This window comes from Chrysochloris asiatica, unplaced genomic scaffold (assembly GCF_000296735.1).
Source record: "Chrysochloris asiatica unplaced genomic scaffold, ChrAsi1.0 scaffold00315, whole genome shotgun sequence".
NCBI lineage: Eukaryota > Metazoa > Chordata > Mammalia > Afrosoricida > Chrysochloridae > Chrysochloris > Chrysochloris asiatica.
Genome location: NW_006408833.1, coordinates 1,755,213 through 1,769,531, shown reverse-complemented (window position 1 = coordinate 1,769,531; position 14,319 = coordinate 1,755,213). Strand labels below are relative to the sequence as shown.

The following is a 14,319-nucleotide window of genomic DNA, read 5'->3' as shown; positions in this document are numbered from 1 at the left end:
CATGCGTAGTAGAACCCTCCAAGGGTGGGGCTGGGGTGCCCACTAGCTCAGGCTAGAATGGAGGTGCGCAGACAGCAAGGGACCAATGAACAGCTACCAAAAGAGACGAATGTCCACACCTTTATCTCAGCGGTTCTGCCAGGCGTCTGTGGCCGCTCCGATCTTTCCCCCACGGGGTCTACCCAAGATGGCGGCTCCTAGAGCAGCCGAGAGTCCCGGACTAGAAAGCAATAGATTTCTTGCTTCTGCCACAAATTCCCCCAGCTGTGAACTTTCCAACCTTCTAAGTATTCCTTTATATGTGGTTCAGAGTTCTGGGACCATCCCCTGAGCCTGCTTGTTCGGGTATTCTGTGTTGTTGTTGGCAGAGCTCTCTGCTATACGTCCATCCGATCCGCCATCTAGTTTGTTCCTCCTTCACATACTTTTTGAAGCCTTCTCATATTTTTATTAGAATGCATCTTCTTTTGCTTATGGTCAGTTTATGGGGCTAACAGAATTTTGGATAGGTATGAGTGCATTTAGATCTTTAAATTTACATTGCTATAGTGTCTTCTTACTTTATGTTCAGTTTCATCCCCACTAATATTCCTAATTTCTTTTTTGCTAGATAATTTGAGTCTCTTAGATTTGTCATAGAATGGCTGTTTAGGTAGTAATTTACTAAACAGAAAAAGATTTTCAAGGAAGAAAAATCTTTTAAGATTATGAACCATTTAAACCATATCCCGTAAAATTTGTATGTGGATTCATGTAGTGTTCCCTGCCCAATTTACAAAAAGAAGATAGTGACTAACTTTTAAACTGGCAATATGTTTGGCCCAGGTATCAACTTCTGGAGACAACATGGTAGAGTGTCAGCTGGAGACACACAATAACAAGATGGTCACTTTCAAATTTGATGTTGATGGTGATGCTCCAGAAGATATTGCAGACTATATGGTAAGTACAGTAAAACCAAGCTATTTCCCTTCAGCACTTTCTACCTCTTATGTACCCTAACATTCCCCACCCCCATTTATTCAAACTCATTTTCTTTCTAGTGCCCTGCTGCTAGTTTTAAAATTTGTATTGAGTCGAAGAATTTTTGATCAAAGACATCTTCTATGGCTTCAGTTTATCTATCTGGAAAATGTAAGGGGGGTGGTGTACATTAATTACAAGATGATCTACGAGTATGAGTCAAAGATTATCTGCACTCTGTAGAATTTATTTTAATTACGTTTTAGAAAATACAAATGCATCATTTTTCAACATAATCCCCTTGCTTTTCAGTACACTTTGTACATCTGTATTCCCTTATTTAAAAATGTTTTAGGCTGAACTGCTAGCCACAAATGCACCACTGTCTTCACTTCTTCATCAGAGGTGAATCTTCGTCCTTGAAGGAGACCAAACAGGTGAAAGTCCAATGGCGCAAGATCAAGACTATAGGGAGGATGCTTTAATACCTCAAAGTGAAGGTTTTGCAGTGTCAACAGTGTGGACAGAGGTGTGCAGATGAGCATTATCATGAAAGATCACAATGCCCTTGAATAGCAGTCCTCTACGTTTAATCCAAAGTTCAGGCTTCAGCTCTTCAGTGAGCATCTCACTGTAAGGAGCATTGTTGATTGTTGAACCTTTTTCCTGGTAGTATTCTAAATCTGGCCCTTGAGAGTCCCAGAAAACAGTAAGCCATGGACGTGGATGAGCGTTTTAATATAACTGGAGTGCGGATCATTTTTTACGTATTATCGTAGATCTGTAGCATGTTTCTGACTGTCTGACTGCATGTTAAAATCACCTGAAGAACTTTTAAAAATAATCACATTTCTCGAGTTTCTAATCTGGAGTTTCAGGTGAGGCTGAGACCTCAATAGTTTGTAAAGCTCCTCAGGTAATTCTAATGTGTTGACCACTCTTTTTAACATCTTGCATATGTTGTTGTTGTTGTTAGGTGCCATCAAGTCAGTACTGACTCATAGCGACCTTATGCACAGCAGAACGAAACACCACCCTATCCTGGGCCAACCTCACTGTTGTTGCCACGCTTGAGCTCATTAATGCTGCCACTTTGCCTGTTCATCTCGCTGGGCGTCATCCTGTTTTTCTCTGACCCTCCGCCGTACCAAACATGATAACCTTCTCCAGCAACTGGTCCCTCCTGACAGTATGTCCAAAGTATGAGAGATGATGTTTACAGCTATTTCTCTTCATTTTGAGTTGTGCCCCATCAGCAAATGAAGGTCCCGCGGGCTTTTCTCCCATGGGCTTTACTCCATTCGCGTTACCACGGTCAACTCTACTTTGAGGAGGCATCTCTTTCCCAGTCACATTTTGAGTGCCTTCCAACCTGAGGGGCTCATTTTCCAGCACTATATCTGACAGTGTTTCTTTGCTATTCATAAGGTTTAGAGTGACTAAATATTCGGAAGTAGTTTATCACTCTTTCTTCCTAGTCTGTCTTCATCTTGGAACTCATCTGAAACCTGTCCACCATGGGTGACCCTGCTGGTATTTAAAATACCAGTGGCATAGCTTTCAGAATCACAGCAACTCACAAGCCAACACAGTACGACAAACTGACAAACGAGTGGTGGAGCTATATCTTGCATATAGCGCCTCAAATTTTATTCATCATTTTATTTAGTTTTTAATTTCCTTGAATTGTTACAACTACCCCATGGGATCTCCAAGACTATAATCTTTATGGAAGCATCTTATTTCTGCAGAGCGGTTGGTGGGTTTAAACCACTAACTTTTTGGTACAACCACTGCACCACCTGGATCATTTTTTGAATTCTTAGACTTAATTTAGTATTTTTTTCCATTTTGTTGGGATTGGACTATGGAGGTTGGGAGAGTATATGATGTTTTTCTTTCTCCAGTTTTTTTTGGATTTGCATTGTTTACCTTCTGAAAGCTAATCATTATGCTACTTCTGCTTCTTGGTATTTTAATTATATACTTGCTTCATTAGATGTTTGCAGTCCCTTCCATGTACCAACAGTTAACAGCATTTACCTATATTCACTTAACTATTACATTCTTTCCTCTGTCTGTTATCTCATCTCTCCTCTGCTAACCTCCGTCTTGTTATATATTGTCTGCCCTGTTACCTAGATCAACATGTGTCTTTCTTGTAGCCGATGAATAATTTTCCCTCTCCACCATCCCCACCAACCATCATAGATTTTAAAAAAAAACATTTATATAATTCACAGTTTCAAAGTAACAAGCACACACCCTTCCCATTTTCCAGCCTAACCCCTTCACTGGGATGAGTTTCTTATCTGGAGTCCTGAAGTTTTTAATATGCTTCAAAATTCTTTTGTTTGGATATAGGGCTTCTCCAGGTCGTAGCTCACCTGGGGCCATAGCTTTTAAATCTTTGTGGGAGCAGAAAGCCTCATCTTTTTCTTGAAGAGCAACTCAGCAGTGCTGAGCCATCGCAGATAATGTTCTCATTTATCACTGCGGTGGGCCCATCGTATTTTCTTTTAACTGTTTATTGTGATTTGGGTAAAGTTTGTAGAGCAAACTGGTTTTCCATTCAACAATTCATCCACATTTTGTTTTGTGATATTGATTGCAATTCCCTCAATGTAAACAGCACCCTCCCCGATTTCTCTCTATGTTAGCTATTTTCATCCCTCCTTCTTTCTATCCCTTCCTTCCTTCTGAGCTTTATCCCTGTGCAAATGCTGCCCTTTTGATCTCATTTGATTGTTCCAAGGAGTATGTACCTCCCTGGTGTTATTTACCTTAGTAATGTTTGGTTGAAAGTTGAGCCACTGGGGTAAGTTCAGTTACAGGCTTGAAGGGTGACTAAAGACCATAGTCTTGGATTTTACTAGTTCCTGTCAGACTGGTAAGCCCAATGTACTTTATGAGTTTGGGTTTTATTCCACATTTTCCTCCCACTCTACCCAGAACCTTCTATTGTGACCCTTTTCACAGTGTCAACTAGTGATAGGCAAGAACTATCTAGTTCTTCTGGTCTCAGGATCGTGGAGGCTGGAATTTTCATGGTGCGTTAGGTATTTGGACTAATTGTTTCTATGAATGTTGTATTTTCTTTGCTCTTCTTTGCTTAGGATGGGCTAAGACCCGATAGTTGCACCTAAGTTGGCTGCTCACAAGCTTTTAATACCACAGTCACTATTTACCAATGTGGGATGTAAAACATTGATCATAAGAACTCTGGTGGCATAGTGGGTTACACATTGTGCTATTAATGGCAAGGTCAACAGTTTGAATCCATCAGCTGCTCTGCATGAGAAAGAGGAGGCTTTCTGCTCCTGTAAATATTTACAACCTTAGAAGCTGTATATAAGGTTGCTGTGAGTCAGCATAGACTCCAAGCAGGGGGTTTGCTTTTTTTTTAATAAATTGAACTTGTCCCTCAAGACTATGGTCCTAAGCCTCTAAACCCAGTGACTTCTTCCCTCAAGGAATTTGATTTTAAGAAGTTATTTTAACATTGCCTCCTATATGATATATTAATTGATATATTTGTAGCACATATAAACTGCTGTTATTGTTAGATGCTGTCAAGTCATTTCAACTCATAACAACCCTATGCAAAACATAGCGAAACACTTCCCAGTCCTGCACCTCAGTATCGTTGTTATGTTTGAGCCTGTTGTTGCTGCCACTGTGTCAATTCATTTAGTTCAGGATCTTCCTCTTTTGGGATGACCCTCCATTCTACCACTCATGATGTCCTTCTCCAGGGGCTGGTCCCTCCTGATAGCATGTCCAAAGTGTGAAAAACGAAGTCTTGCCATCCTGGGTTCTAAGGAGCCTTGTGGATGTACTTTGCCCAAGGCAGATTTATTTGTCCTTCTGGTAGACCATAGTACTTTTAATATTCTTCTCCAGCACCATAATTCAGATGTATCAGTTCTCTGCATTATTCAACTTTCACATATATATGTTGTTGTCGCTGTCGTCAGGTGCCATCGAGTCGGAACCGACTCATAGTGTCCCCATACACAGCAGAATGAAACAATATCAGATCCTATATGAGGTGATTGAAAAACCATGGCTTGGGTCAGATGTCCTCAAAGTGACATCTTCGCTTTTGAACACTTTAAAGAGGTCTTCTGCAACAGATTTGCCTAATTGCAATACATCATCTGAGTTCTTGACTACTTACCTGAGAGTTGATTTTGGATTCAAGCAAAATAACTTCAATCTTTTCTCCATTTATCATGATACAATGTAAAGATTTTTGTTTTCTGTACATTGAGGTGCAATCCACACTGAAGATCGTAGTCTTCAGTGAGTATGTTATCATTTTTGCTTCATGCTAGCAAGGTTATATGCTCTGCATATCAAAGGTTGTTAATGAGTCGTCCTCCAATCCTGATGCTAAATTCATATAATCCAGCTTCTTGGATTATTTGCTCATCATACAGAATGAATAAGTATGGTAAAAGAATACAACCCTGACATATGCCTTTCCTGATTTTAAACCATTCGGTATCCTCTTGTTCTGTTCAAATGATTGCCTCTTGGTTTATGTACAGCTTCCTCATGAGCACAATTAAGTATTCTGGAATACCCATTTGCAATGTAATGCATGATCGTAGAATACTCTTCCTTTTCTGTAAGTGTCTTTTGGTTTCTTGTAGTAGTGTTTTGTAGTATTATTTGTATAAGTCTCTTGTTTCTCAGGTTAGATTTATTATTATTAAGTATTTCATCTTTTGGGTGGCTACTACCAATGGTATTGTGTTCCTAATTTCCTTTTCAGAGTTGTTTTGAAGTGCTATGGAGTCTGTTCTGATTCATAGCAATCTTGTATAGGGTTTTCCGAAGCTTTAAATCTTTGCGAGAGCACAAAGCCTCATTTTTCTCCTATGGAGAGGCTGGTAGGATCGAACTGCTGGCCTTATTGTTCCAAGTCTAGTACTTATTATATGGAGCCACCATGCTTCCATTTATTAGTGTAGAAGAATTCAATTCATTTTTGTATATTGATCTTGTAGCCTGCCACTTTGCTGACTCTTTCAATGAATTCCAATAATTTTCCTGCTAAGTTTGGGACTTTCTATGTAGAGGATCATATCATCTGCAAACAGAGGGTTTTACTTCTTCATTGCTAATTTGGATTCCTTTCATTTCCTTTTCTTACCTTAGAGCTCTGCCTAAGACTTCTAACACAATATTGAATACAAGTGGTGATAAAGGGCATCCTTGTCTGGTTCCTGTCCTCAAAGAGAATGCATTCAGTTTCTCTCTATTGAGATTATTGTTGCCTGTTGGATTTGTATATATGCTCTTAATTATGTTGAAGACTTTCCCCTCTGTTCCTACTGGGGGAAGGTCCTTGTCTGTTTTTAGCATTTGGGGGTCTAGTATTCCTTGGATATATCACTGTTTCATGGCATCAGTCTCCTATATGTCTAGGAAGTTCTCAGTGGAGGAACTCTGGGTCCAAAGGACAGGCTCCACTACTCCTCTTTGTTCTTGGTGGTACTGAGGTCCCTTTCTCTCTCTCTCTCTGCTATCTTCTTTTACCTTTTATCTCTTGTAGGATAAAAAGTGATGCACACTACACCACAGGGAAGCTCCCCTACATCATACCAGGGCTTTGACCTGAATAAGGGTATTGCATGCCACTTAACTAGTAACCTAATCAACATTAACTTAACTAATCAGCTCTCATTAGCATATAGAGGTTTAGATGTATAATACAACATAAAATAAAGGATAATTACATCAAATCACATACGGAGGATTTTTCATCATTACATAACTGTCAAACTACTTCATTACCAAGCTACTAAGAATCATGGTCCAGCCAAATTGACACATATTTTTAGGGAGACACAGTGCTATCTTTGACAGCATCCTATTTTTAAGCATAAACATTGCCTTAGTCATGGTCTTCAAATGGCAGTGACACCAGTTATTTTTTTAAATGCTGACTTCTCCTTTAATAGGTAGTTCTAATCTGACAAGTGTCAGTGGTGTCAAAATAGGAACAATAATTTAGTGGCTTTTTGTTGCTGATGTTTGTTAATTCTGTTGTGGCATTTGTAGCTAAATTCACAATTTTAATTTTTTTATTGTGATCATCACTGATACACTGTTGTAATTTAGAAGAAACTGATTTCATTCTCATGAATATAATTGCTTTTACTTTTTTGGCAGGTCGAAGACAACTTTGTGCTAGAAACTGAGAAAGAAAAATTTGTAGAAGAATTGCAGGCTATCGTAGGTCAAGCCCATGAGATCCTTCATGTCCACTCTGATGCAGAAAGAGGCTTTGGAGTTGACTCTATTCCTGTGGAATCCAGCAGTAACCAAGTAAGAACAATTGCTTAGTAAATAGGTTCTCTCAGATATATATTAGGAACTTCTTTATTTATCTATTCATTTTTAATTCAGACAGGATCATCTGAACAACTACAGATAAATTCTGCATCCACTCAAACCAGCAGTAAGTATATTTAATAAAATTTACCATTTGGCTTTTGAAGCAAGACATTTGAAAACTTTAATTTATATATCATTATTATAAAAGATATTAGCCAATAAAGGAATTGTGAATGTAGGTTTTCCCACATTTTGAAAGGAAATTATAACCCAGAAGTAAGACACCATTCTCCAAATTTCCTCCAAGTGCTGGTTCTTTATCTTATTTCTGAGTTATCGCATGGTATGTTACCAGAAAAGCAGTGACAGTATTGATGATCTTTAACGGCTTAACTGTTTGAAACTTAACTGGTAAGTTTTGTTTATTTATTTGCTTTTTCTTGATATGAGGGGAACAGAGACTTTTTATCTGAAAGCATTGTGTTCTAACTTTGCCTCATATCTTGATCTCATTTCACCAGTGATATACTTCAACATTCTCTCATCACTGATAAGTTTTGAAAAATCAGGTACTGCATAAACTTTTAGGGACTAAAATGGGGTGTTCTATTTTCTTTCCTGATTACTTTAACTCTTCATTCTTCTCAGCTATGGTCATGGTTATATTAGGAACATCTAGGATGGTGAGACAGGTCATAGAAAAATTAGGTCCTTTCAAGTAATTAAATTGATCTGAAAAAGCAAAATGTGGTGTGGGAATATTGTAATTGTATCTGGATACAATTACCCTGAAAATTAGTTTGACTATTATATGCCTGGAGCTCTGGTAGCATAGTGGTTACGAATTGGGCTGTGAACCTTAAGGTCAGCGGTTCGAAACTACCAGCCTCTCCGCAGAAGAAAGATGAGGCTTTCTACTTCCGTAAAGATTTACAGCCTCGGAAATCCTGTACAGGGTTGCTATGGGTCGGAACCGACTCGATGGCACTTAACAACAACATTATATGCCTGGGTCCTGTATCTTAATTTTCTTGTCTGGACAAGTGTCTAGCTGACAAAGTAGGATAAAATATAAAAGAATATGTTCACAAAGTAGGAGTAAAAATAAATTTATTAAATTAACATATAGTAAAATTGATTTGTGTGTATGTGTATAGTTCTGTAAAATTTGATACTTGCACAGATTTCTATAATCACTACCATAATCTGGATATAAAACAAAAGATGTAGGTTTTAGTAGAAAAACTACTTTTCGTTTTATCATAAAAGGCTTTGCTTCTAATTGCTTGCATTTAATTGTTTGAGAGATGCCTTGCTTCTAATTGTTTCTTTGCTTATAATTGTTCTAATTGTTGGAGTCCTGGTGTGGCGCTGTAGGATAATGCACTGGACCATAAGGACGGCAGTTCCAACCCACCAGCCACTCTCAGAAACCGTATACAGGGTCACTATGGGTCAGAACTGACTCGATGGCACTTAACAACAACAATTGTTCAAAAAGGCCATGAATCTAATTGCATTGTTATGCAATGTTTGTTTTGATAGAACCTAAGATCCTGCTGTATAGATATCTTGTGCTTAGTTCTATAAATTATCTGTTAGATTGTGAGGTCTGGTCTTAAAATTGCACATATTCTAATGCTGTTGGAATTGGAGATATAAGACAGAATGGTGTTTTAAGCTAGTTTCTTTAGTAAGGTAAAAATAATTGATAGTTAACTTAGCAATCAATGTGTTAATGTTTTTTGTTAATCATTTCTGCAGATGAGTCTGCTCCTCAGTCATCCCCAGTTGGTCGGTGGCGTTTCTGTATCAATCAAACAATAAGAAATCGTGAGGCTCAGTCTCCTCCTCTTCACCATTCTCTGTCTACAGTTCCTGGACTACATCCACTTTCTAGTAAGTTTTAATTCTCTGGCAGCTTTATTCACACTTGGAGGAATGGGGTTAGAAAATACAAGTATATACCATATGCTTAACTTATCTTCCTGAGTGCTTTATACTTATGAGAATCTTCATAGGCATTTTTATGCAGGTTTAACTTAAACCATTTAAATGTTAATGTTTATGGAAAAAGAAAGCATGTTTTTTTTCCCCCTTGACAGATCAGATTCTGTATATTTTGAGTCTTATTGACAAAGGTAATTTGACACAGGTTCTTATTTGCTTTTTGTACCACCTATCCTTTTTGAGTTTCTGGTACTAGTTCATACTTTAAACTTACTAATACATATTTAGCCATTCTTTGTTATTGTTTCAGGTCCAAGAAGCACAAATAATAAGGAAATATCACAGGACACATTGTCCACTATAGAAAATAATCCATGCCAGCATGCAATTTTCACCTTCAAATCAAAACACAAGGATTTAGTTGATGGTAAGATTTCTGAATATGCTAGTGTAAAAACTGAGCAGCCAGCTATACTTTACCAAGTGGAAGATGACAGGCAGATAATGGCACCAGTTGCCGATAGTTCCAATTATACCACTACTTCTGTTCATCCCGTTCCAGTTGAATGTGAGGGATTCACCACCCAAGCATGCATATTCCTACCTGTGCATCCATATCAGCAAGCTGCCAATCAGGCTGATGTACTTATGACCCATCCTGGAGAGTCAACTCAGATTGCCGGTAACTCTCTTACAACGCAGACATTTACGTCTGATCAAAAGCCTCAATCCTTATCAGTGCGGCAGCCAGCTATGGATGCAGAATTTATTTCCCAGGAAGGAGAAACTGCAGTGAACACTGAGGAAAATTCTCCTAAGACAGTCCTTCCCACTCAGACCCCAGGCCTTGAACCAACTACCCTTCTGCCCACCACTGTTCTGGAATCAGATGGGGAAAGACCTCCAAAAATGGAGTTTGCAGACAACCGAATTAAAACTCTGGATGAAAAATTAAGAAACTTGCTCTATCAGGAGCATAGTATATCTAGCATCTATCCTGAAAATCAGAAGGATACCCAAAGCATAGACTCTCCATTTTCTTCCTCTGCTGAAGATACACTCTCCTGTTCAGTGGCAGAAGTTATACCCATCAGTCACTGTGGAATTCAAGATGGTCCTGCACAATCCCCTAATTTTCAGGAGACAGGCTCTAAGATTCTTTACAGTGTGGCTGCAAGTCAGCCTGCTAATGTATCAGTGCTCAAAAGGGACCTGAATGTGATAACTTCTATACCCAGCGAATTGTGTTTGCATGTAAGTATAATTCTTTCTGACCAATTCCTTGAATTTTGCTTATGCTTTTAAAGAAATATCTTTTCTAAAACTCTCTCCTTTGAAGTGCAGTTGTCTATCACAAAATTCTGAGATCACAGGTATTTAGGAATACTATGACTTAACTTTCAGGTGCTCAGAACTGCTCAGTAAAATGACACAAACTATCTGTGGTAAGAAAATCCTCTGGTGAATTAGTTAGGAACTTGCAAATAATATCTGTATTTATTGTATTAATGACAGGAAGCAAAACTGATTTATGGGCTGTTTTAGTGAGTGGTGGTTATGTGCCGTGGAGTCAGAACCAACTCATAGCGACCCTGTATAGGGTTTCCGAGGTTGTAAATCTTTACGGGAGCAGAAAGCCTCATCTCTCTCCTGCGGAACAGCTGGTAATTTCAAAGTTCTGACCTTAAGGTTTGCAGCCCAATTCGTAACCACTACGCTACCAGAGCTCCTGTTTTAGTGGGTAGTAGAAGTTAAATTTAGATTTCAATGTAAAAATTCCTGTTACCGGTTTTCTTTTTTTAAACAAAAAATTAATATAATACTCTTTTACTGTATGCCTTCTTCATTCAAGTCAGTGTGTCGAGTTATATGCACAATGATAGATAACTCATGTACTTGATTCCATAAAGTCGAGTGGATTTGATCATATTCACAAATAACTGCTTCATAGCAGAGAATGTAAGAAATATTTGAAGAGAGGTATAAATTAACAGGAATTAGGTATTTTTTGTAGTTGGATGAGAATCAAGAAATATTATGGGGTAGTTGTTACCAGATAGATTTTTATTAACACAGGAATGGAAGGTTAAAGAGTATTAATATCACACTTTCACTGATTTTCAGTTCCATTAATTAAGACATGCTAGGTATACTTTTTTTATTGAATATTTTATTGTTTTTCGATGAAGTTTCCACAGTGGCTTGAAGTTCTCAATCAACAGTTTCTATACAAAGTATTCAGTGACATTGGTTACATTCTTCAAACTGCGTGAACTTTCTTTCATTATTTTCTTTCCTTCTGGTTGTTCCATCTCTGTTATTGTAGTTTCCCTGTCCCTTTACTGTGTTATTTTTGTTTGAAAGTAATTGTTGACTGTTTGGTCTCATATAGATTATTTTTTTAAAAGGAGCACAGTACTCATGGATAATGTTCTTTATTTTGTAAGACAATCTGTTATTTAGCTACATAGTGACCAATCTCAGGGATTAGTTCCAGGTTGAAAGAGTATCTCAAGGCAATAGACTCAGGGAGTCCTCCAGTCTTAACCAGTTCAGTAAATCTTCATTTTTAAAGAATTTGAGGTTCTGTTCCACATTTTTGCCTAATTCTATCAGGATCCATCTATTGTGGCTCTGGTCAGAATGATTGGTAGCTAGGCATCATCTAGTTTTTCTGCTCAGTGTAAATGAAGCCATGGTTTGTATATACTTTAGTCATGTAGACTAGTTTCTTCTTTTATTCTTTTATTTTCTTTATTCTCTTTTGTTCTGAACCATTAGCCACTCAAAAACTTTTAAGATCTCAGACACAACTCATCAAACTAGGATGCAGAATGTAAATTTTATGAACTGTGTATTATACTGGGAGTGTTGTGGCTCTGTAGAAATAACCACTGGATTGCTAACCACAAGGTTGGTGATTTGATCCTACCAGCCACTTCATGGAAGAAAGATGAGGCTTTCTCAATCCACTTAGATTTATAGCCTCAGAAACTCTATACAGGGGTTATGTCTAAACAATAGCTATAATTGTGCCACTGTGTGATTTATTTCATATATATATATATATATAATATATATGAATATATATGCATACACATTAATGCATGCATATGCATACAAGGGGCTTCAAAAAGTCATGGAAAAATTCCATTATCTTTTCATTCCAATTTTCCATGAACCTGGAAGTCCCCTCATATATACCCCCATAGTCCCACAGTTATGAGGATAAGTCAAAAAGTACTACTATAAAATCATAGAAACTTTGATTAAACAAAAATCTCAAAATGCGAAGTTACTGTTTTTGAACATATTATCCATCTAGGTGTATGTATTTCTTTTTAAAAAAAAAACTTTTTATTGTGAATTGAGTGAAGGTTTACAGACAACATCATCAGCTTTATATTCAACAGGTCATACACTTTGCTTCATCTCAATGATTACAATCCCCTCCATGCACCAACAGTTCTCCTGCTTCCTCCCTGTGGTTCCTATTGGCATTCCACCTACCTTCCTATCTCTTCTCCATTTTGTCCTTGGGAAAAAATTGCCCTTTTGATTTTGAATGATGGACCGTACCTTGCTAGTGTTGTTGTCCCACCTATATACCTATCTACTTCTTCACTGAAAATTGGGCCATGAGGAAGAGTTTCAGACCTAAAGGGTAGTTGAGGTTCAGAGTCTCAGGTTCCTCCAGTCTCCTTTTGAGCAATAAACCTGGTCTTTATTATTATTAAATAATTTAGAGTTTTCTACATTTTTTCCTACTCTATCCAGAACCCTCTAATGTAATCTGAATCAGGACAGTTGGTTGTGGTAGCTGGACACTGTCTAGTTCTTCTGGTCTTAGAGTCATAGAGATTGATGTTCACATATTCCATTAGTCTATTGGACTCATTGATGTCAACACTATTCAATTCTTTTCTATTAGACTATTCAGTTCAATTCTATTAGACTAATTGATGTCAAGAATATGCAGTTCTTATCACAAATAGCTGCACCTTAGATGCTGTTCACAAGTCTTTAAGATCTCAGGCACTACTCACCCAACCAGGATGTAGAACATTGTCTTTGTGAATTATATTATGCCAATTGACCATGGTGTCCCCTGAGACTATTGAGCCCCTAGGTCCGTAAACTCTTTGCCTAAAGATGTTTGATAATATCAAGGAAGTTTTCATCATTTTGCCAACTGTGTGCTCCACCGCATTCATACTTGTGTTTGCATGAAATGTACAAATATCCTCTTTGAAACTCCTGTACAATTATCCTCTTTCAAACTCATGTATTTGTGAGATGCATAAATATATGTTTGTGTGTATATGTGTGTATATATATATATATATATATATATAATGTAGATAGATTCCACTTTCCCTTCCTAACCCCTTCAGCCTGTATCTCAATCCATGTATCTATACACAGAACACTGTTGTTCAAAGCATGTTGCATAGTATTCCATTTACATTGCATAGTGTGCCATTATGTGTATGTACCATAGGGTTTTTTTTTATCCATTCTTCCACTGATGGGCACTTAGGCTAGCTCCATCTTTTTGCTGTTGTGAATAGTGCTGCAATGAATTTTGATGTGTATTCTAATACTCATGTCCTGGTTTATATTTCTTGTGCATATATACCCAGTAGAGAGATTGCTGGATTATAAGATATTTCTATTTCCAATTTTCTGTAGAAGTACCATACTGTTGTTCAAAGTGTCTGAACCATTTTACAGTCTGTTTCTGAAAAAATAAAATGATAGCAGTAGATATCTTTCAGGGAGATGGAAAAGAGGAAATTTCTTTTGAACTGATTGTTTAGATCTTTCCCAGTAATAAGGTATTCACATATTACTCTTGTAATTTTTTTTTTAGTGTTTTATTGTGAATTATGTGATAGTTTACATGGGAGAACATTAGTTTTACATTCATCCTGTCGTATATCATTTCATTGCCATGGTTACAATCCCCTCCATGCATCACAACCAACAAAAGGATATACACTACAAGCCTGCCTCCAGGTCTTCAGCACACAGCCCCTCCTTCTCTCTGGGTCCAAA

The 14,319-nt window shown here is 37.6% G+C and overlaps 1 protein-coding gene across 2 annotated transcripts in view; it reads left to right on the top strand.

The window, feature by feature from the left end:
* Positions 1 to 14,319, top strand: part of WNK3 (WNK lysine deficient protein kinase 3) — a 266,224-nt gene that overhangs the window by 203,060 nt on the left and 48,845 nt on the right. For both annotated transcript variants that reach the window (XM_006875256.1, XM_006875255.1), the window contains exons 12-16: positions 826 to 942; positions 7,147 to 7,302; positions 7,384 to 7,435; positions 9,076 to 9,210; positions 9,572 to 10,515. In XM_006875256.1, the coding sequence (XP_006875318.1) occupies positions 826 to 942; positions 7,147 to 7,302; positions 7,384 to 7,435; positions 9,076 to 9,210; positions 9,572 to 10,515 (1,404 nt within the window). The remainder of the gene's footprint in view (positions 1 to 825; positions 943 to 7,146; positions 7,303 to 7,383; positions 7,436 to 9,075; positions 9,211 to 9,571; positions 10,516 to 14,319) is intronic.